This window comes from Camarhynchus parvulus, chromosome 10, assembly GCF_901933205.1.
Source record: "Camarhynchus parvulus chromosome 10, STF_HiC, whole genome shotgun sequence".
Lineage (NCBI taxonomy): Eukaryota > Metazoa > Chordata > Aves > Passeriformes > Thraupidae > Camarhynchus > Camarhynchus parvulus.
In genome coordinates this window covers 18197986-18221775 of record NC_044580.1, presented here as the reverse complement: position 1 = coordinate 18221775, position 23790 = coordinate 18197986, and the positions used below count along the sequence as shown (strand labels likewise).

At 47.0% G+C, this 23790-nt stretch overlaps 1 protein-coding gene and 1 non-coding gene across 2 annotated transcripts; one reads left to right on the top strand and one right to left on the bottom strand.

Annotated features, from left to right (window-relative positions):
• Window positions 1–1868: 1868 nt before the first annotated feature.
• Window positions 1869–19365, bottom strand: RAB11A (RAB11A, member RAS oncogene family). Its single transcript, XM_030955368.1, has 5 exons — window positions 19217–19365; window positions 11355–11550; window positions 10240–10433; window positions 9226–9306; window positions 1869–3535 (listed from the first exon to the last, which is right to left on the bottom strand). Exons 1-5 carry the CDS (start codon window positions 19254–19256, stop codon window positions 3396–3398), a joined length of 651 nt encoding a protein of 216 aa, XP_030811228.1. The 5' UTR covers window positions 19257–19365; the 3' UTR covers window positions 1869–3395.
• Window positions 19366–19575: 210 nt separating this feature from the next.
• On the top strand, window positions 19576–19647 carry TRNAQ-CUG. Its single transcript has one exon. It is a non-coding gene; the product is annotated as a tRNA-Gln (tRNA).
• The last annotated feature ends 4143 nt before the right edge of the window (window positions 19648–23790 follow it).

The following is a 23790-nucleotide window of genomic DNA, read 5'->3' as shown; positions in this document are numbered from 1 at the left end:
CCCAGCCAAAACCCCCCAGGCACCAGGCTAGGACAGAACTGGCAGGATGGCTCAGAAAACCCAGTGCTGCCATTCCAAGTTGGAGTAAACCAAAGGTAAGCAGCTCTGCACACCCTTCTCCCAGCTCCTGTGCAGTCTGACCTCAGTGAGACTCCTGGGAATGCTCAATCCCAGCTGGAAGAGGCCCTGCACACCCACCAGGTGTGGTGACAACTCTCCTGGGCCACTCACAGGTTCCCAGGCCTTTGGGTGGACGCCTGGGGACCATGGTCACCCAGCAGCCATGGAACAGGACACGAGGCAGCCCAGCAGCCCAATGAATAAATCACAGATTTGCAGTGGAAACATCTTCAGAATTAATGAGTCCCAGGCAATGCAGCCACTGCTACGTGCTGAAGCTTTTCAATATTTGTGCTTCATATTTCTAAAAATCTTGTTAACTAAAGCCCAGCGTGTAATCTTCTTATTTGACAAGCCACACTCAATAAGCTATTTAAGGCTGGAAATTCATCAGGTCTGAATTTATAGAATTAGTAATTCTAGCTTAATAAAAATGTCTTTAAATGAGAACAATTCCATGTCCTTTCTGCTTTAGAGTCAGAACCTCAACTCCTATCAAAGACAGGAACCACTGACACTCACTGAATAATTGTTAAAAGTTGGGGCTTTCAAGTATGTAGGTGACAGCAAAAACTTTGGCAAGCAAAGCCCATTTTGAAGCATTATATGGAATTCCCAGAATCTCAGAAAGCTCCTTCAAGGGCCCAAAGCAGTGTCTGTTACCACCAGTTGTCTCCCATGAGCAGGGAGGAGACACTTCAGTACACAAGTAGTGCCAATTATGGAACAGAAGGATTAATCAGCAGCTGAACAGGACAATCCCCCATTGGAAAGCATGCAGATGGAATAATGACTTGCATTGTCTCTCCCAAAACACCTCTGGAAGCACCTTCCTGTGCCAGGATCTGCAGCCAGGTCCCTGCAATCCTTAGGGAAACACAGCACAGACCCCCAGAACAGCAGGCAAAGGATTTCCCAGGTAAGAAGTTCCTTTTCTGTACACACCCCACTGGATTTTGCTTTAGAAGTCCTCAGCCTCCCACAGTGGTTTGTGCTCCCACCATCTGCACTGCAATTCCATCTGCTGCAGGAGGAAGAGTTTTGCCTAAAACCACACAAAATCCAGACTGAAGTGACAGCAGAGTCAAATCACCTGCTCATAGGAATGAGAAAAGGAAGCAGAGTGAAACTCATCCTGCATTTCCAGCTGACAAATTTAGAATGTGGCTGCCAAGGGAAATCAATTAATTCCAAAATCTGCTCCAGTATGGGCAGAGGATGTGCTGCAAGAACAGCTCCTGCAGTGAGTGCAGGGCTGGGCTCACAGCTCACCCTCAGAGCAGTCCCCAGGGCCACCAGTGCTGCCCCGTTGGTGCTCATGGTCACAACACCCTGTTCAGGAGAGATCCCACCTTTCATCAGGACACCACAACGGGATCCAAAGCTTCCATCATCTGCTGCAGAAGGCAGGAGTTCATCTCCCACCAGATTTTCTTCCTCGTGGCAACATGGGGAAAAAAAACAGGTTTGTAAAAGTTATTCAGAGGTTTCAATAGAGTGAACCCACAGAATTTTCTCAGCTTCAAAGCTTCCCGAAGCTGCCAAAGTGCCCTGGCTACAAACTGCAGCAGTGCCAGGAAGCTCAGAGCTGCTCTCAGGGAAGGCAACTGTGCTACACAACCTTTTCAGCTCCTTTTCCAAAGACAGTTCCACTTCAGTGTGTTCTCACTGCCTCCTCCAAGAAGTTCATAAGGTAAAACCTTGAGGTCAAATCCCAGTTCTCCCAAGAAGTGCACCCAACACCACAGTGAGTTGTCCCCTGTAATTCTTTATTAGAATCATGGATGAATATATTTTAAATCAATCTAAAAAAATAATGAATCAAAGTACAGTACATGCATAAAATACAAAGTAATTTACAAACAGATCAAAATAGCATCTTCAGAACTAATACGAGGAGGAGAAATGGAGTAAAAAACAAGAAGTGACCGACTACAGCAATGCCTTCCGTGTGCCTCACACATCATGAGCACCGCGAGACAGAAAGGTTGGGAACAGAACACAGCTGGAAGTGCCAACCACATCTGGATCTTCCAAGTGGGTCATATCAGAGTTTGAGAAACGTCCCCTACAATCAATTATTTCCCTGTGATTGTATAAATAACTGCAGGCATTTGCACAACAGAGAGTTCCTTTAAATCCTGTGGGAATGCAGTGGCTGTGGCCCCCAGTGCCAGTGTCAGGCGTGCTCAGGAACAGCACAGAGCGAGTGACAGAAGGCACAGTTCATGTATCCCTGAACAGGCAGATTGGACAGGATTGGCATGGAGCAACAGACCACAGGAGGAACATATCCAGACAGAAAACTCCAGAGGGTTTTGTTGAAGAACATACAGCAAACCACTGGAATAATTTAAAAACACTGGATCAACCAGAACGGAAAACTAAGGCCAGGTAGTGGAAGTTATTTATTCATCAACTCAAGCACTTGTATATATTAATATACGTGGCATGCATTAATAGATGTGATATGTAATACGTGCCAACACCCTTCAAGTCTGTGTCCCATGACAGAAAAAAAAGGCATCCTCAAATCCTGATACCACCAGCACTGTAGAGGCCAAGCCTCCAGCAGCACAAAGATGCTGCAAGTTCCAGAGCTGGAGTGACCCTTCCTCACGGACGTGGCTCCTGCATTCACTTCCTCCACAAGGGGCACCTCCGTGGGGTCCCAGCAGCTCTGCCTCACATCAACCTCCTCTGCAGCAGGTGCCAAACCACAGCACCTCACTCACATGTAGCCAGAACTGCTGCTAACTGCTGCTTGTTCACAAGAAATTCTCTTTTCTCCCCTATAAAACTTCACTTGACAATCTGAAGATGTAGCCAAAAACATTTAACTTACAATAAAATTGCACTTCAGAGCTTCACCGAGCTTTAGATGCAGAATACCCCTTAAGACAAGGAAAGATTATTCTGCCCGGAGAGATCTTCCTTGTTAACCTGACAGTAATTGCTTTGTGAGGAGCAGGAAAATGTCTTCAAGTGCTCTCCAAAGGTGTCAGTGCTCTGACTAGTGAGCATCATGTTGGGAAGGGATCAGCTGAGTTCCAAACAATTTACTGAGCCCAAACCGACAGGCCGGTCTTGGGAAAATACTGCAGCACATCCAAGAGATTGATAAACACTGAAATCAAAGTGTTTAAGACATGGAGAAATTCAAGGAGAAGGAATAAGCAGTAACTAAACACAAGAATGTAACCACGAGAATTACAAATATATTTAAATCTTGGACCTGGGGAATATACACAGCCTTTTAGGAAAGAATGGGCAATTTATATATTCTGACAGCACTGCATCTTTGGTTTGTTTTCAGTGGTTGGAGGGACATGGATGGGAACCACGTTGTTGCTTGGGGACATGTCATTCTCACGTCTGTCAGACATCTGCTTCTGGGAAACAATCCGATAGATCTCTGGAAGAGGAGAAAGAGCTGATCAATATGTGCACACCAGCAAAATGCCATCCAAGAGTTAAACCTGGGGGAAACCAGCCATAGCTTTGCAATTACATAAGTAATGCAATGAAGCTTCCACACAAAGTTCAATTGTGGTGTTTTCTAGATATAGAAAATAAAATCTATTTTTGCAACAGAAATTACTTTTTTAACAACTGTTTTACTTTTCTTGAGATAAGAGTCAGTAAATGGACGGAATTCACAATCTCCATGCTATGAATGAGAAACTATGTGCCCATCCATTCCTTCTGAAGGTTCTTAAGCTCCAAGGACACGGTCCAGGGACAAGGTCACATGTTTGCTGATGTATCCACAAACAGGATTAAAGGGAACCATTCCAGATTTCTCTCCCTGATAGGACTGCAAGGGCAATTTCTTCTTGCTGAGCACACCCATCACACGCCTATCATATCCAAGCAGTGTTAAATCTTCAGAAAAGGTTGATTTGGGCCCAAAGGGCGAGACTCAGCCCCTGCAGCAGTACAGAAACCCTTTACAAAATGTGCTGTGTCAGAAATATGGGCTCCAGATGAAGAGATCCTTATCAGAGGAATCAGAAAGCATGGGATAAACACCTGCACCAAGAGCCTTGCCCTGCTCCTGGGGCTTGTCGTGGCTGATGGTGCTGCACAAAAACTCAGAGCAGCTCCAGCAGCACTTCAGCTGCACTGAGAGAGTAAAGCGTGTGTAGCACTTCACCCCCAGAAAGGAAACACAGTACACCAAAAATAGAATGTGGGGAACTCACTTGCAAATTTGAATTTGAAAACCATTAAAAAAATAAAAGCTTGCTAAAGCTCAGTTTTACAAAACCCCCAGCTCAAACTCAGAAGGAACAAACTGTACATCAAAATGGCTTTTTCATATGCAGTCAGGTACAGATCAGGTCATTGAGGCAACCAAACAAGAGCCGAACAGGTTAAAGCATTTTCTGATTTCACCCTTTCTCAAGCTTACTCTTCTTTCCAACCATCTTACACATAAACAACCTCACAAGGTAAGTGAAACCCATGAAACCAGGCCTCCAAAGCCACCTGCAGCCCAGTGTGTGAATGTGCAGACAGGGTTCAGCTTGGCCCCGTGGCAGCGCTCAGCAGAGCCTGTGTGGGGTGGGAGGAGCAGGGCTGGAGAAATCTGCTCTGCACCTTCAGGACAAGCTGCGTGCTCAGGGCTGGCAGCCAGTTCACTCCCAGTGCAGAACAATGCCTGTTCCCATCAACAGGAAAAGCCTCTGGCCACCTTTGTTACTGGGAATTCTCCAGTAGTACTCCAGCAGCAGCAATCCTCAGTTTCACAGAGAATTTCCTGAACAAGTTCATACAAGTGCCTGATGTATGACACGCTGGCTCCAGCCCACCAGCCAGGACTCACACAGGGTGCCCTCTGTGGAACACCCTCATCTGACAGCAAATATCAGCCCTGAAGCCTTAAAAATAATCTTAACAGCACCAATTCCCTTACTGATAATCTACTCCTGACTTTGGGAACATCTTCCTATGATCCCCACTTCCACAACCTCCCTAGCAGCCCTGCAAGTGAATCCACTGTCAACAGCCCCAAATTTGCTCCTTCCTGCTGCTTCTTCCTCGTCTGCAGAGCAAAGCTTGGTGCAGCCACAGCCTAAATGCTGAAACCTGCCCTTCCCTGGTGAGCTGTGCTGTGCTGCTGTGGCAGGGCAGAGGAGGGAGAACAGCCCAAACCTGCTCTCACTGGGGCAGAGTGCCCAGCAGCCAAGCCTGCACCGGAACTGCTGTGCCCTGAGAGCTCTGGCCTAATGAAGATGTGCCCTTTTTAATGAAGACACAGCACTCTGGGCTCTGCTCAGGAGCTGAATGAGACCTCATTAAGGGCACATTTAGCAGAATGCATCACTGCATAATAGGGAACTGTGAGAGACAGGCCTTGCACTGTGAGAGCTGGGAAAAAGAGACACTGCTGCCCAGGAGGAGCTGGGCCAGGCCTTGGCTGCTCAGCCTGCACTGGGGCTCCATTCATTTTCAGGTGTACAGAGGCAACAAAAGAGGAAATCCCTCGATTTTTTGATGTTAATTCTCTGATGTTGTTTCCTTGGTGACGGGATTCCTTAGAGATGAAACCACGGCAGAATGTGGTGTGGGAACAGAGACAGCACAGAGCCAGGCAGGGAAGGGAGGCAGACTCCAGTTTACTTTAAGGATGCTTTATCCTGCTGTGAATGCTCAGGGTGGCTGGGATCATAATACCAGTCTCTCTTATTTGCCAGATGATACAAAGCAGCTTTGTGTGCACAACAGTCAGCCCTGGCAGTCTAGACATCTTGGAACAGAAGAATCTGGATAGGGACCATTACTCTAAGTCACAGATGGGAAAGGTCCTCAAAACCTCATCTGGAATCCACAGCAGGACAGGAAGCCCACCACATGTATGATACACCTCCTCTAAAAGTCCTCTATATATGGGAGAAGAAAGAAGAGCTTTTATCCCTTATTCCACCTGTAGCAACAGATCACATACTCAGGCTGTGCTACTGACACTGGAATCGTATTTCCCATGGCCAAAGCCATCTACACAAAGTGCTTGATCTGAGAATCCAGGTGTGGATAAGCTTAACAGGGACCCTGCTATACCTCCAAGGGAAGCACCTTCACCAACTTCCATCACTGTCCCAACCAGACCAGCCTCAGGAGGGCTGGAAGGAAAGGGGGTTGCTACAGACCTTGGTCACAACACCCTGTTCAGGAGAGATCCCAGCAGCTGGGGAAAGGCTCTGAGCAGCCTGGGGTGTCTGTGGTGCAGCTCCCAGCACTGCAAATACCAGCAGGGCTGGTGCAGCAGCTCGTCCTGCCCCTTGTGTCAGCCAGCTCTGCTCACAGCCGCCGGCAACGCCTGCTGGCTTCCCCAGCTTCCTGCTCCCAAGGACAGCCAGCATTCCACCCACAGGCTCTGAGCTGGGAGGCAGCCCTGCCAAACACAGCAGCCAGGATTCTGCAGGGTGACTCCAAAAACCACATTCCTCAGATTACTGCCCCCCTCTTTCCTCCAAAGCAAGTCATTAAGAGAAAAAGCCAGCTGTGAAGTGAGCTCCAGAGCAGCCCTCCTTAGCGTGCCAGTCACAGCCCAGCTGGAGCCAACCTGCTGCTCAGGCACTGCTCACTGCACCTTTATCTCCCCCAAACAGGAGCCCCTGTCTGGAGAGAGCGCATGCCCACTAAGCACAAGTGTTTCTTCCAGCACAGCTGAACTCTCCTGAACAAGGATCACAAGGATCCTGTTCACAAATCCAAGAGCCCTTCACCCTAACCTCTGTCACAGCAACATGCAGGCAACACTGACATCCATGGAAAAGCAACAGCCTCAAGAATCTGTCAGAGCCCACCATGAGCAAGTTTTATCACCACTCCACCCATTACAGACAGCTCTGCTCACAGACATATTAAACCTGTTTAAAAAAACCCCAAACCTCCACAGATTAGAATCCAAACTCACTTCTGGAATAAAAGGTACTGTGGGAAGCACATGAGGAGAGATAAAGAAAGCCCAGCCCCTGCCCAAGAAGTGAGGTGCTTCCCATGGCAGCAGCAGTGCATCCTTTGAGCATCACACGGCTCTGAAGGCAGCCCAGGGCACACAGGAAACTTCCCACCTCCCCAGTGTCACTGAGAGAACAAACAGGCCAGCAGGAGATGGGGACTGTGAGGTGACCAGACTACGTGGCCATGACAGCCTGATAGCCACCTCAGGAGGGAATAAACACTGCCTGATTGATCTGATGTTGTTTTATTAGTGCTGATGTATGAGTTAATTAACTAAGCTGCATCTGGGCATCCCAAATCCCCTACAAACAAAGTGGGAGCAGCAAAGCTTGTTCTACACGACACACAGCACATCTGGCCAAATCTGACCTCAAAGTCAAGGTGTTCCTGAGAAAAGGGCTACCAAGGACGTGGGCATAAAGGAAAAAGTCTCAGGTTTTGGCACTGACAAGTGAGCAACGTCTTTCTCCTGAAAAATCCATGCCCAAATTCATGTGCATTTTTGACAGGACTGCCTTAGGCATGTGAAGAAAACAATAAATGCAGCAGGCATCCCAACACCTCAGCCACTCCTTAGTCATCCACCCTCTGATGGCACTGGCAGTTTGTCATGTAGGGAACAAATGTGTGAGCTAACAGAACTTCTTTCTTTTTGAAACAAATTTGTGCAATGCTGGAATTACAACCGAATGACCACACTGAAGTTAAAAGGGAACCACATGGTTCAGTCAAAAAGGAAACAAATTTCTTTATCCATCTAACACAAACACACTTTTAGCTGGTATCTGCACAGGAGCACTACTGCATAGGAACCCAGGGCAAGAACACAATAGAGTCAGAACTGTCAGAGGCCTCTTACAACTCAGGATGAAACAAGAAACAGATGGACACAGGCAGCTAATGCCCCAGTAGCCTAACACCTCTCTCCACTGCCAGGCTGTCCATAAAGCATTTCAAACAACGGAAGAAATGCTACAGGATTTATACTTTTACTACAGTAAATAACCTCCTAGCTCTATCCTCACATGCATGTTCCAGTATAGCTAGCAGGACCTTTCTGGTGTGTTTTTAAAGGAATGTCTAAATTAGGTGCCAAAGAGGAGAAGAAGTTCAGAACTAACTAGGTGCCAATGTCACAGCAACCAGATCTGATTTACAGACAGTTTGGAAGTGGGGCCACTGCTCATACCAAGCACATCACGCAGCCTGGCACATGCTACACTGGGAAGGAGGGACTTGAAATTTGCAACTGGAAAACATGTTGGAGGCAGTTGGAGAAAACAAGAAACTGCCTGGCACATCTAGAACAGAGACACAGCAAGCAGAGGAGTGTCTCAGATGTTTTGAAAACTCAGACTAGGATATTTGCCAAAGCTGAGAATTATGAAAACTCCAAAAACAGAGGCCACAGTGTCCCATTGTGCCCTGGCTGCTCAGAAATGCAGAAGCCTCATGACAGTGAGTAACTTCCACACCAATTTGTGAATTCCTACCCCACTTTTACAAGCCAGGCTTAAGTTAAGGTTCTCCAAATTGAGTGCCTCAGCTTTAACAAGTTTTGCCTACCTAAACAAGGCTTTAAATAAAAAGGAAGTACTTTATCCAGAGAGCATAAAAATGCAGCACTGGCTGCTGTCACATGTTATACAGACCAAAAGTCCAGGCAGGACTATTAAATGCAACAGCAACTCCTGCAGCTCAGGAGTCACTGTGTCTCAAAGGAAGGATCTCTGCTCTTTCATCCCTTTTTCCTTGGCAACTGCCATGGTCACCATTAAAGGTGGAAACAAACTGGACTGACTTCTCCTTGATAAACAATGGCTGTTCTCACTTGATGCCAGCATGAGACAATTCCCTCCCGTGGGCACTCCCTGTAATGGGAGATGGAAACTGAAACACAAACCAGGCTGACAAGAAACCCCGGGCAGATCAAAGTGAACAAGGATTCATTCCCCAGTTCAAGGCTGGCCTTTCAACTGTGACTCTTTGAAACTGGACTCCAAATCTTATGGCTAATGAAGAATGATTAAATAGCAACATTTTAAACACTTTATAGGCAAAGAAATGCCTATTTGCATCATATCTGAGCAGCCTTCTGCCCTTCCCCCTTGAAGCACAAAGCCCTCGATGACTCACCTGTCAGAATAGTCTGGAAAGCTGCTTCCACATTTGTAGAGTCTAAAGCAGACGTCTCAATAAATGACAAACCATTCTTCTCTGTGTGGACAGAAATACTATAATTAGAGAGGTACAGCACATATCTGTTTCCCATCTGGAAAAGCTTCTGTACCAGATAATATTTGTAGTGTTCCTGACGAGACACCCAGGTATCAAGAGAAAGTAAAACAAGTTGTGGGGTTTTCCCCCTTAAGTGATGGGAAAGTGACACCACCCAACACCAACACTAGAATTTACACCCACTCCCAAGCACAGGTATCAGCCCAGTGCTGTCTAACTTAAAGGCACATTTTTCTGCATCACTGAAAGGGATAATCTGCTGCAGTTTCTCTGTGTGAGAAAGTTTCTGAGATTTTTTTCAACCTCATCAAGTTTCTCTACCTCCCACCTGTTAATATATCACAGCAGTTTATTTAACAGAAACAGAGCAGCAGGGGGAATGACACTCCTCCAGCTGCAGCCAGGGATCCTCACTGGCCATAAACTCCGCCAGTGGAGCTACAGCAAACTTTAATGTGAGGAACCCAGCTACACTCCTGGATGAAAAAGACTGGGCCTGAACCAAGGCTTACAGAAACTAGAACTACTGTTCACAGATCTTAATTACATAACAAAAGTTAGAGAGCCAGTTTAATGAAAATGTTCAGCCACCGGCATCTGTGTAAGGCTGCAGGTCAGTTGGGACACTGAAGGCAAAGCTACCACCACACAAGAAACTCAAACCTAAAGCCACAGGCACAGTTTCTGCAAGACAGTGCCCAGCCAAGAGAATAAATCTGGTTTAAGGTGTTCAGGTGCCTCTGGGTGATTCTTGAAACAACATGCATGGGCTACAAGATCTGCTTTCTGACTGAATGTGACATGTGACACTGAGGGACACGAGTAGCCACAGGTTTTTTCGTCCTACCCACACCCTCCCCAGGCCAGGTGTGCAGATCCCCAGACAGCAGCAGGAAATTCCTGAGCTCCCACCTGCGAAAGCCCTGGCCTCGTCGGTGGGGACGGCCCTGAGGTGGCGCAGGTCGCTCTTGTTGCCCACCAGCATGATGACGATGTTGCTGTCGGCGTGGTCCCGCAGCTCCTTCAGCCACCGCTCCACGTTCTCGTACGTCAGGTGCTTGGCGATGTCGTACACCAGCAGTGCCCCCACGGCCCCACGGTAGTACCTGGGCACAGGGGACAGCCAGACAGACACTGTCAGGTCACAGGAGGCTGTGCCATACTGGGGAGCAGCTCTGGCTGGGCCAGCTACGCAAACAGCGCCCAGGGCAACTCCCCAGGGCCATGGCACAGGACAGGGGAGTGGAGCAGCCGGATGAAGTTACGCCACAGGGCCAGCTCAGAGTCTGGGAGAGAGGCAAACCCCGTGGCTCTGGGGAAACCCTGCATCCCAGACATGAAACTCTGAGCTCTGTGAGAAGCTGCTGTCACCTTCCACCTCTGAACCACCCCTGAAAATTCTCCCCCACCCATCACTGTGGGTGCAGCACAGGCACGGCCCAGAGTGATAAGGAGACTGTAGAGTGACTCACCAGGTCATAAAAATGTCAGCGTGATCTACTCCCTTTACCAAAGGCCACAGCTCCTTTCAAGTGAGAGCCACAGCAATACATTCAAAAGGAAACAGGCTGTGTTCTCCCACCCCACAGTTCCCCCGAGCTCTACTGAAATCCAGCTTTTGCTATGCTGGTTTTTAACAATCAAACAAGCACACAAGTGAGCAGTCTTTCCTGGCTGCTACACGAAGGTTTCTGCTCTTATGTTACCACTGATAAAACGACCAGGAACACTGATATTCCTTTATCATTCACTTCCAAGGAAATGAGTCTCTCAAAGCTCTTGCATTCTAAACTTGAAATGCCCCCAGTTACGTGTCATGAGAGCACTGCAAAGGAAATCAGTCTGTGCAGGAACACGCCAGATCGAGTTTCTGGGCTGAATAATATTTAACCTTCCCACCACCAGAGGCTGTGGGTATTACCCAGTAAAACACTAACACCCCTGTTTGCAGTTGGTGAGGAACTGGAAGGGCCCAGAATTGCCCTCCTCAGCCAAAGCTTGTCCTCAGCCACCCAGGCTGCACTTACGCTGAGGTTATGGCTCGGTATCGCTCCTGCCCCGCTGTGTCCCAGATCTGAGCCTTTATTGTCTTCCCATCCACCTGGATGCTCCTCGTTGCAAACTCCACTCCAATGGTGCTTTTGCTTTCCAAGTTAAACTCATTGCGAGTGAATCGAGACAGAAGATTGCTCTTGCCTACTCCAGAGTCTCCAATAAGTACAACTGCAAGACAAAAAATTTATCAGGCTCAGACTCCAGATGTAGATGACACATTGAAAATCACACACAAGAAATATTTCTTTTCAAGAATGAAGCGTGAAAGAAAAGAATGGCAATGGCACCATCCTTGTCATGGATCTGCTATCCAAGTCTCAACATTTCTGGAAAACCAGAGCTGCCACATTCACCAGCATTTTGAACAGATGTTAGGCTTGACTTTCAATGGCTATCTTTCAGCCTCCTTTGACCAGCATGGAACAACACTCCTCGTTTAGGAACAACATACATGGCTGTCACTGCAAACACTGGTGACCAGTCATATTTCCTTAAACAATACTAGAACTAAAAATCAAAACACAAACCCTACAACCACACAAATGAAATCTGCTTTGCTGAAGAAGTCCAAAACACAGGGCAAGCAGCAGACTCTGCTTTCACTTTACACTCCTCATGCCTTTGTAGAAGAGAGGTTCCCCACTTGAGCAGAAAACTTGGTGAATGGAAAGAGAACCAAACCAAAGAACCCCCAAAGCCACCATCACCCTGCCAGCCAGTTTGAAACGTTTGCTGAGCCACAGCTCTCTGCCATTCTGCAGTCCCCACTGCTGCTGTGGCTCCTGCACACATCAGGCCACAGACAAACTGCTCAAAAAAGCTGCCAGGGGATCGCTGAGCCTCACAACTGGATCCACCATTCCCTGGCTCGGCTTGACTCATCCCAGCACCAGTGCCAAGCAAACTAATTGGAAGGATTCAGCTATGCTTGACAAGAGACTGACAGAAGGTTCAAAGTCCAGTTCCTGCAGGAAAAACAGCATCACGAGGATTCACTGCACTATCTGGTAACACTGAGTTGAAAGGTGCAAGTTGAATTGTAACTTAAAACTCAGTACCAAGAGGCAGAAGAGCGGATGAAATGTGGCCACAACCACAGTCACATCGGGTGATCCTATGGCCTTTAAGATTCCAAACCACTACTGAAGGAAAGGGAAGAAAAATAAGAAAAAATCATTGAGAAGAAAGGCCAATAATGAAGTTCAACAGTGAATCAAGACCAGTTCAAGCAAAAAAGTGCACACTCAGGTGACAACAAACATTGTGTCTTTGTTTAATTAAAAATACAATTACTTGCTCAGTAACACACATCACTAACTGTTAAGACACCACAACACAGTGTTAAAGATTCTGTGTGGTACAACAAAGCACCGAGTGCACCAAACACACTCAATGACACAAACCCCCCGTGGAGCTCAGTCTAGCAGCAGAAACACTCCCATCTGCCGCTGCAGCCCTCTGCAGCTTCTGTTTAAATAATGCAGAGCAATTCTTTGCTCCGACTGGAAGGGCAGAGCACCACCTTTTAAACTCCCTCCATAAATGAAAATTGCAGAAAACGTTGGCTTCAAGCACAGCCTTGTGCAGAAGACTTCATCAAAACAAACATCTTCCCAGCTGCCCGTGCCAGCTGACTCAGCACGCAGCCGGCCAAGCACAGCAGTTGCAGAAAGCACCCTCTGTTAACCTCTCCTGTGTAGGAAGATCACAAGTGCAGGTAGGTGGCAAGGCCCTGTGCTAAATGCAAACAGGAGTCTGCTTTCCTACGCACCAGGTCACTGCTGAACAGCTCTGCTGGCACAGAGATGCTACATCCTGATAAACCCAGTGCAGGGGACAGGGCACCACTTGCATCACCACCCCTGGCACACAGCCACAGCTTTCCTCTGCCACTGGCAAGTCACTTCTTCAACACTGTTTTGGCAGGTTTGGACCGGGGGTTTAGATGACATCATGTTTGTATTCACTGGGACACACAACAAGTTCCTAGGAGGGAAAGGCTGACAGCTCCCTTTGCACAGCTCAGTCCTGCTATCACCCAGCAGTGGCCAGAAGCTTCTCTAAGCAAGAAAAGCAATCCATGCTCACCATTTCCTTTTCCCAACAGGATGCATCATATACCTGTAAAGTGTTCCCTCAAACCTGTTCTTGTAGTTCAGTGCAAAGCCCACCTTTAAGTCATTTAACAATAGAGGGATCCCTTTAATTCCTCTGCCAGGTGTTTTTCTTTACCGTGTCTGAATCCCACACTGCTTATGTTCTGAATGGTTTCCAGCACCAGATTAATGTGTCCCAATTATAAGGGGAAAATAATACCTTCCTCTTGAAGTCAGCTATTTCCTCTACTTAATTGGGCCATTGCATCTCCTCTTGAACACAGGCACGAGGACAGCCTGGAATGTCAGCAGGCGCCTAAGACCCCTCACACCTTCTGCATTTCTGCCAGTCTGGGTAAGTATCACTCTTTAAATAAAATTATGAACTGAAACAGCTCTAACAGCCACTTAGGTTGTGTCATTAATTTCAGTTTTGCTTTCCTTATCAAGCTACCATGTTTTGATATTTTATACTACACAGTGTTCCCATGTATTACATTCTTAACATAGAAATGCAGTAGGAATGACCCTGGATGGCCCAGTCCCATACTAAACACCCCAAGCAAACAGCTCCTAGGAGGGAAATGATGTTATCTAGGCCATGATAAAGTTAATTTTTCCTGCACATTGTCCCTTTCATTGGGCTTTCCTTCCAGAAATTCACTCCTAATGGTTAGAAATTGCCTTCTGATTTTCGGAAGGAATTAGTGGTCAGCTGATGGCGGTGTCCGTGTGCCAGCATTCTCCATTAGCTTATTAGTGTCTTCTCCCAGTGGTGTTTGGGCTGGGGTATTTACAGAAAGCAACCACAGCTTGTCTGGGCTTTGCTGTATTTGCTAAACACAAAAACTTGTCAAATGGTTCCATACAAACACATTGTTCATTTCCCCAAACACCTTCCCCACAAGTTTTTCAAATTATTTTCAGCACAGTGAGAACGGCACACCTTGTTCTAAGCCAGATCTCCCTGTGATGCAGACAAGAATTTCAGTATTTCCATCTCTGTGTGTGAGACACACCTGGAGCTGGAATTATTTCTCCTGACCATTTCACCTTGATGGCTCTATCTGCCTGTCATCAGACCTAATTGTTCAGCTTTAGGTCGGCAAACTTGTACTTTACCAGAGTCCAAGTCCTCAGGGATAAACTCTTACATCCCAAATGCCAGTTTATCTGGAGGACTACAGTCCTCATCTGCACACAGCTCTTTCAGTGCCACACTCCCACTTCCTCTGTCCCACCCAACTTGCATCACCCACAAATTCCTTTTCTACATCAGCACTGGAAGGAGGAAGGTCTGGAGGAAACATTTTATCCAGTTCAGCCACAAGACCCAGTCCTGGCATTAATCAATAACCAGCTCTGGAGCACCACCTCCCTCACGGGAGCAGCACCTTAGGAAGTTACACAAGCAAGAAAAATTGTACTGGCACATCGGAAAGTCATGGAAATAATCTTCTAGCCCCAAGTGACTGATTTAGTGGTGGGACAGTTCAATACTTGCAACCACGTGCTTTCAATCAATGCAGTTGACTTTCTATAGCATTTACTCCCCCAAACATTTAAGACAAGCATACAAGCATTCAGTGGAGAGAGAGGAAAAAGAAGTGTGAAGTCCACAGTTCTGTATAAATTTCACTCTGTAATTCCAGATTTATTTCTGTAGAAGACCAAAATAAGAACTCAATTTCCCAGGCTGCATGAGAAGCAATTTAGAGAACTATGTCAAGAAAGGATTATTAATTTTTCAACATTCCAGCTCACTCACACAATTTTTATTTCTGTAAAACCTCTAAGTTTAAATTTTCAGAAAATATTTTAATCACCTCATTAAATATGAGATCAGGTTGAAAATAGAGTCCAGCAGCACTAGCTTGTGTTGTCTGTGGCAAGTTATTGCACAAATCACAGATTACATGATCTAGGACGAGTACACCAGCACAAGGAAATCACCATGTCTAAAACTTGTCTCTGCACTGAGCTCTGCTATTAAGAGACATATCCATAAAAAGCTTGGACATGTCTTCATGATCCCCAGAAGAACCTGCTGATGACGGATACCTCTCCCTGCCCACTTCAGCTGGAGTTCGAAGGGCGTGTGAAAAAAATTACTTGATCCTACACATTATAGCTGGTCATAAACCCAACATGGCCATCACTTATTTTAATCACCCTCCTCAGCTGTGCCCCATTTTATTCACTCTTTTTCTGTTAAAAAGGGAACTGGCACCCCAGAGACCTTTGGGGCAGGGATTACCCTCCATACAATCAGTACCAGCTCCCAACAGCTCTGCAGTAAATGGCTGCACCAGCAGCTTTGCTGCAGCACCAAAGTGCCTCCACATCTGAGGCAGTGAAAGCCAAGGGCTTCTGCCACTGTCAAACCAATAAATGTCATGCAACCACACATTTATCTGAACACACAAGTAAAAATGTGTCTTCTAAACCCCAAACCAGCAAGCTGGTTCAGTTTCAGAGCATTTCCTCAATATCAAAGGGAGAAGTTGGAGAAATTAACATGATGCAAAGAAGCAGAGAGCTGAAGCTGGAGTTTTTCTCAGCAGTAAACTGAACGTCACCACAAGTCAGGTCCATGACATGAGCCTGCCCCAAATCCAGAGTCCTAGATGGTCCAGGTGCAGACATAATCATCCTGAGCTTTGTCCATAGAAAAAATTTCAGCAGCTTCTACAAGTGAGGGTTCCTTTGATAACTGCTTGTCTATTGCAAGCACATTGATCAAAAAGAGCAACAGGTTCCTGCGCTAAAGCCAGGCTTAATTTATTAAGTAATAAAGTAATATCTTTATATCATTATTATATTTTCCTCCTACAAAAATCAGAGCAAGATTTCTATGAACTGGACTTCAAAGGCCTTGTGTTTCCTCAGGGGCCATTCTGGGAACAGCAGGCACTGCTCTCAGCCAAACCCCAAAAGTATGGAAGGATACAAAGACTGGAAGCTGGACAAGAAGAATTTAACAGGAACTGCTTTTTTCCAAGCTAGGCTTAGTCTTTCCTATATGCTGAAGTGTTGCAACATAGTCAGGAGAAGTGTATTTTGTAACAGGTCCCTGGATTTTACCATACAGCAGCACAGGTGGGCTCAGCTTACACCCAGCAGCAGAGTCAGCCAGATTTCAACACACAGCTGCAGTCAGGGGCTGACAGGACAAAACCAGAGGTCTCACAAACAGAAACGTGGCAGTTCAGCCCAGGAGCAGTAAGAAACAGCCAGACTAGAGAACATCACATGATTGTTTTAACCAGGTCAAACTCTGAACTCAGTCCCACCAACCTACCCATACAGTCCCTTCATAAATCCAGAAATGTCCTGCTGGATGAAGTGTCCTGACAGACCAACACCCAGAGTCTGACTCCCAATAAATTATGTCCAAAAACCATGACGTGTATCACAACAAACAGGCTGATCTCTGTCCTAGCCAGCCTCTGCATCTTCAAATAAGCAATGCCTTCAGACTAACCGTCACACTGACATGCCCCAAACAAGATTTTCTTGCTTGTATGAATTTGTGCAGGCTTTCAAATCCATTTATAATATGCATGGCAATGCACCACTCCAAAATTTGCATACACACCTGAGGGACTTTGTCCTTTTGCTTTCACCCGCTGCCCAATAAAAGCAGCATTACAGATATCCAGAGAAATTATGACAAACAGGAGATACTTCCCCTGTTTGCCCTTATCACTTACTGTTTAAATTTTAATCAAGCTGTACATCAATTCAGTGTAAGGGCTATAAATCCATTAGGTCTCTTTTCTGATTATTTTGATGCCTTTCTCTACCTTTTTAATTCTAGAACATCCCTTTCAAAATGGATATGTCTGTCATGCCTACATTTCATCTCAATTCCCAAGATGCTCATGTCTCAAATTCAAACACTGAGTTAGCATTGTCCCCAAGTTCCTTTTTCCTTTTCTGAAAGATTTACCTATCCCCTGCCTTTTTGACCAGCGCCTGGCAAGGAGACATTCAGTTCAGAGACCTACTTGCAATAATTTCCAGATCATTCTAGAGTGGTGACAGCTTGTTTAGAACAACCATCACCTCTGGGAAGTTACAAAAGTTTCCAGGGTTTTATTACTTTGCATTTTTGTGTTATTTCAGCTGCCACATCAATCCCAGTTAAGTGGCATTGCATCAACTTCCTGCAGTCCACTTTAGGCTGGAAAAACCCAAATCATTTATCTTCACAACAACATTTTCACAGCATTCCTTGCATCCCAGACAGCTTCTATAAACCAAGCTAAACAGAAAAAGCTTTAGCAAAGGCAATCAATTAAATCACCTTTGCACCTCTCCCTATAACTGGATTCCAACTTTATTTTTTCCCACTATGAAAGGAAGCAGGCCAAATGAAAGATAGGAGCTCTCCCAACAAACCCTGTTGTCACTGATACTCCCAGGCTCTCACAGCTAAAACATTAATTACAAGCCCACGGACAGAACTGCATGAACAAGGGTAATTCAATGGCTTTGATAACCTGCACACAAGTACCTACAATAACCCTGCCTGATGCCATTAAACCAGTGGTCAGCAAGGTCCTTGCCAGGGCTGCAAGCTGAGAAAAGAGCCTGTTCTGGCGCTTCCTGACTTGATTTCCATAGCAGTACAGATGACTGATTTATAGGCAGAAATAACGCCACTTTCCACACGCAGTCGGATAAAACAACCAACAACAACAAAAAAATGTAATTCCTCAAAGTTATTACAGGAGCTTAAAGGTACAGGAAAAAACATAAATGTTTTCCTTTACCTTCATGATGACAAGCAAAGGGTCTCTCACCATTACAATACAACAAGCAATGCTCTTAATCCTAAATTCAAATTTACAATACGTCATCACAATAAACAATGACTTTTTTACATTACTTTGCTTGCTTTTTCAGTGGGATTTAAAAAACTGGATAGTGAACTTTCAAACCATCAGCACTTCTGTACACATTTCACAGCAGGCTACATGAACCTGTCCAGCAGGCTGGTGTTTTACTCTGCAGGGAGTCAAAATTGAGTATTTAACCACCTGGAAGGTTTTAACCCAACTGGGCACTGCATGGCAGACTGGAGGAGCATGAGCCCTGGAAAACAAGGAATTCCTGCCCTTCCCTGGGGGAGCCAGGACAGAGCAAGGCCAGGCTGGGCAGGGCTTGGAGCAACCTGTGATAGTGGAAGGTGTCCCTGCCCATGGCAGGAGGTGGAATGCGATGATCTTAAGGGCCCTTCCCACCTAAACCATTCCATGATTCCAGGAGCATTTTATGATCTCTGCGTGTGAAGCAGCAGGGACATTCCACTCCTCGCCAAGGGCTCTGAACACAGAAGGCAGCAAGGACTACTTGATTAAATTAGCGCATCATCTATCAATGCCGAGTGTATGTCACCCACTCTAAAGCTCTATTTAACAGCTACAAAGGGTTCTTACCAACCTTGACGAGTCCTTATCAGCCCTGGGCATCCTTCCTGGCGATCTCTGCTCGCCATCCCGCAGATCGGCCGCCGCCTCAGCCGGTGCCCGGGGCAGCCTCGGACCGGCGCTGACACCAAACCCCGGCAGCCAAACCCGGCCCAGAGCTGACATTTTGGGCTGAGGGAGGGACACCCGAGCGGGGCCCGGAGCGTTCCCCCACCCGCCGGGCCCCGCGTCAGGGAGCGGCCCCGGCCCCGCCCGCGGGCCCCGCTGCTCTCCCGCCCGCCCGCCGGGCCCTGCCCGCCTCACCTTTGAAGAGATAATCGTACTCGTCGTCGCGGGTGCCCATGGCGGGTGGCGGAGAAGCGGGACCGGGAGCGGAGCGGAGCGGGGCCGGACCCTCCCTGCAGCCGCCGCAGCTCTTCCGCCCTCCGCGCTCCGCCCGCCCGCCCACAGGCGCTTCCGGGGCAGCGGCGCCGCCGCACGACCGCGCCCGGGGCAGCGCCGCGGCCGCGCCCTCAGCGGGTTAAAGCGAGCGGGGGTCCCGCCCGGCCCCGCGGCCCCTCAGCACCGATCCGCCCTCCGGCACCCCCGGGGGGAGCGGCCGTGCCGACGCGGGGGAGCGGTGGAAAGAACTAGAGGCGGCCGGGAGGGACTGGTGGCAGAGCGGTTCCATGGTGTAATGGTTAGCACTCTGGACTCTGAATCCAGCGATCCGAGTTCAAATCTCGGTGGAACCTGAATCTTTTCTTCCCTCACTTCGTTTTTTTCGTTTCGACTTTGTGTGCCCAAACGATGCCCGGGGTTTTCTTAGCTGCCCGAGCGAGTCCGTGTGCCCAAACGATGGATGGGCACACTGAGCTCCCAGTAGTCCTGTGTCCAGGTGATGGATAGGCATGCTCTGAGTTCCCCGGGCCTCTTCACACACCGTGATAATCTCACCTCACCTTTTGCCCGGGGGTCACCAAATTTAACCCCCATCATGGGGTGGTTGCCCTTCTCCTGCCTCCATGGGGGGGCACTGGCCTCACCCCAAAGCCACCTACAAGCACAGGTGAGCTTGGGGTTGGGTGGTGGGAAGCCCCCCAAGGTCTCACAGATCCCTCCTGTGAACTGAGCTGAGAGAGGCACATGAGCTTGTGGTGGAGGTATCAGAGAGGCCAACAAGCTCTTTCAGCCCATGAGGTGCAGAGGCCATGAGCACAGGCCTCTTTCCCACTGCCACCCCTGCCCACCCTGCTTCTCCCTTCCCAAAAGGTTGTCCAGTTCCCCTAGTCTGCCCCTGTGCCATGGGAGACACCAACTTTGTCATCAGCTTCTCCTGGTGCAGGCTTGAGATCTAAACAACAGAGGATAAAAATAGCACTTGTGCACAGATGATTAAACGGAATCCCTTAAAACTGCTCTTCTCCCACGAGCCTGCCTTCCCAGCAGCATGTTTGCCATCACTGCAGTCAGTGGCTGTGTCATCATTCCTGTGCGTGGAAAGTAACCCCAGGGCACGGGCAGCAGTGCTGTGCATCAGTTACAGTCTGCTGGCACCATAGCGAGCCAGAATGTGATCCTCTGCATTTAAAGATAAATACTTCATGCTGCCTCAGAGCTTCTGAGTGGGGAAAACAAAGCATTAATAACAAAGACACCTGATGTGTGACCGCAGTGTGTCCCTCCACAGGAGGACAGAGGCTCCCCGGGAGCATTGAGAGCATCAGTCTGGGCTCACCCACGTCCTGCTGCCAGCCTCTGATGTGCCCTGCACCTCCAGCTCCTCACAGGGGGTAGTGTAGTGGTGAGGGCTATAGGAATCTGTGTTGTCTTTGGATTCATCCTTTTTATCTCCAGCCAAACCCAGAACACACAAAATCTCGAGCCTGAAAATGCCCATCCTGCTCTTGCCACTTTCTCAATCCTCTGGCATTGAGTAGTACATCAAATGGATAACAGATACTTGTCTGTGTAGAGGCTGGGTATATTTATAATTCAGGAGCTCAGGTTTCCATCTCATATCCTACTTGCACTTGTCCATTGAACTTTGTTGTTAAAAAGCTATTAATTTTCACTTGATGTTTCTCAGACCTGGTTTCATCCTCCAGAACTGCTGTTAGTGCTAAAAAGCCTTAAAATAACAGAGACTAAGTACATTTAGTAATCCTTCTGTAAGAGCTGTTCTCCTTTTTCATGCTTTGGATTGTGTTTGTGAGCCTGGAAACACCCTTTATTTACATTTTTCATGTGTGCAATCATGACTTCCTTTTGCAGCATATTGCAGATGTTCCTCATCTGGAACTGACTTACCCTATGCAAGAGTTGAGGGCACAGGGTGAGGATAGTGGGTCTTCTGGCTTAGGTAAAAATCACAGTCCCCACATTGCTGCAGCACTGCCACTTGTTGAACTTCAGCCTTTGTAAAGCAAAGGCATTTTTACCAATGATTTTTAGGAAAACATTAAAAGTTGTGCAGATTGCTATGGAGTTGGGCAGCAGAAGGGATTACTTCTAGCTAAGCCTGTTTAAATGCAATTGATCATTTAAAATCAGATTCTTCATGGTGGAAACTGAAACAGTAGAAAGAGCTCTGTCTCTAAACAGCAATCAATAGAGCAAGACATGAGGAAAGCATTGAAGTAGCAAGGAGCTCCAGAAATTAAAGTCTTATATTCTGTTCAGTCCTGGGTTAATTCTGTTGCTGTTCAAGCCCCAGAGGAGAACATCCATACCCTCAGGAAATGCCACTGTTAGCACAGGCTGGTTGGGCTGCTCTGCTCTTTCCCGGTGTCCCCTCCCAGAGCAAATTGCTGCAGTGATGGGATGGCCTGGGACACCTGCCGTGCACAGGAAGCACAGCCAGAAAGCAGAGGTCAGGCCTGGAATAACAGAGACTGTGTGCTCCCCAACTGACAGCTTTTAATGTGAGAACAGTCACTCAGCACTGGCATTACTGCTGCACTAATTGCCATTAGTGTCATCCTTGCGGGAACACTAAATTCATGGCAAACCTTGAATTAGCACGCTCTCATAATTCCTAACTTAGGCAGAACCATTTGCAGAGGCAGCACGTCCCAAGCAACTGGAGCAGAGACAAGGAATGATACTCAGCTGGGCCTTGGATGTTCAATTTAGCGAAGAAAAGAAGCAGAGGTCGCACTCATAACTGTGTATTTATGGGTCTGTTCTGGAAATTCCCAGAGCAGCTGCCAAAAGAGCCCAGCACCATTAAGGTGCAGATGTGTGTCAGGGCTCCCAGCTCTCAGCTGCCCAGCCCCAGGCACTGTGCATCAAGCTCTCCCTGCATCCAATTCTCACTTCATTCTCCACTTTCCTCTTCCCACCAACTCCTGAGATCCCCCAGAGCAATCCTGGCCTAATAAAGTTGAAAATTTGCCACCATCTTTGATGGTTGCGGCATTCCCACAACAAGGTCAAGGTGTCTTTGCAGAGCTCACTGGTGGTGTTTGACATGGAAATGGCAGAATGTGAAACAGGGATGGCCAGTATTTGCTTCTGGTCCCAGGAAAAAAAAAATAGCTTTTCTGGCTCTGAAATCCCTGTTCACACTTTGCAAATCCATCTCCTTGCAAAGCTCAGAGAAGATCTGGGATTGGAAATCACAATAATTCAAAATTGTCCTTGAAGGGCTGTTGACCCAAATTCCCATATCCCAGATAAAAGCAGCCTCTGGCTTCCCCAGAGCAGAAAGCAGGAAGGACAAAAGCAAAGCCCCAGAACTGTGTTTTATCAGAGGAGAAATATTTCCTAAGGGGAAAATTCAATCAATACTTTGCAATTTCCTAACAATCCATTAATCATTGCAATTATGCAGAGATAATTCAAGCTTTTCAATCCAGCTGCTAAATTAGAGAAAAGCGTACTCTTAGCACGCACTATCCCCGGTTTGACATGTCAGTCAGAAAAAAAACCCTTCAAATATAAAATCCATGCACTGAAATTAAAAAAAAAATCTGTTTCAAAATCCTAGACCAATTTAAAGGGTTTACAATGTACAAGGATTCTATTTTTCAGGTAATTCTATGCCATAGCTAGGAATAATGAAAATGCAAAGAGTTAATATGAATTTTTCTGTTGATAACTCATTTGCATTTCATCACGTGCTACATCCTTTCTGATTTCTACAGCTCTAAGAAGAAAAGGTATAAGAAGAAATAGACCAAATCAAAATTAATTTCTAAATTAGCCTTTCCTTTCCTAACCTTGAACTTGGAATAAAAAAAAAGACCTGCATCTGAACAGATTTTTTTATCCAAAATCAAATCTCATTCTGGTTTTGCTGTTCTTTAGGAATCCCTGCAGCACTGCAGAAAGAGTGGGAAGGGAACAGAAAAATGAACCATCTTCTGGAGACATTTTTCACTAGAACAATATTATGGAAAGCAGAAAGGAAGGAAAGTTTTCAGCGTGTTTTGGGAACAGGAATTGAGTGCAGGACTCAATGACTTGGTGTTCCTTGTGATGACTGTCAAAATGAAGTCATCAGTTTCCTGAATCCATTTTGGACTCATCACTCATCTCTTTGTCTGTGTCTGCTGCCTCCAGAGACACCAGCAAGATAACGCTGGCAGCCCCAGGATAATTGCTGGCCAAGATATAATTTCACAGAATCATCACTCAAAATCTTCTTCCACTTACACACCCTGCCAGAGGGGTTTATTCCCTCTCTAGGGTCAAAATTTTCTTGATGTTGGAGTTGGTACCAGGCAAAAGCAGCCACAGCAGCGCAGGCGTTATCACGTGGCCCATCATCTTCTAATTTGGATACAAAAGAGCAGCCCTGGGGAATGAAGAAGCACTTTGGCTTCTGTGGCCGAGTCATTCTGTGCTGAAACAACCGGCAGGGCCGGCTGGCTGTGCTCAGCATGGCCACGTTG

What these genes read in the sequence shown, in the direction of transcription:
- RAB11A (XM_030955368.1), bottom strand. Translation starts at nt 19,256, where the DNA reads ATGGGCACCCGCGACGACGAGTACGATTATCTCTTCAAAG. An exon ending in GTACGATTATCTCTTCAAAG is followed by an intron (nt 11,551 to 19,216) that starts GTGAGGCGGGCA and finishes TTTGTCTTGCAG; the next exon opens with TTGTACTTATTGGAGACTCT. An exon ending in TACCGAGCCATAACCTCAGC is followed by an intron (nt 10,434 to 11,354) that starts GTAAGTGCAGCC and finishes CCCTGTGCCCAG; the next exon opens with GTACTACCGTGGGGCCGTGG.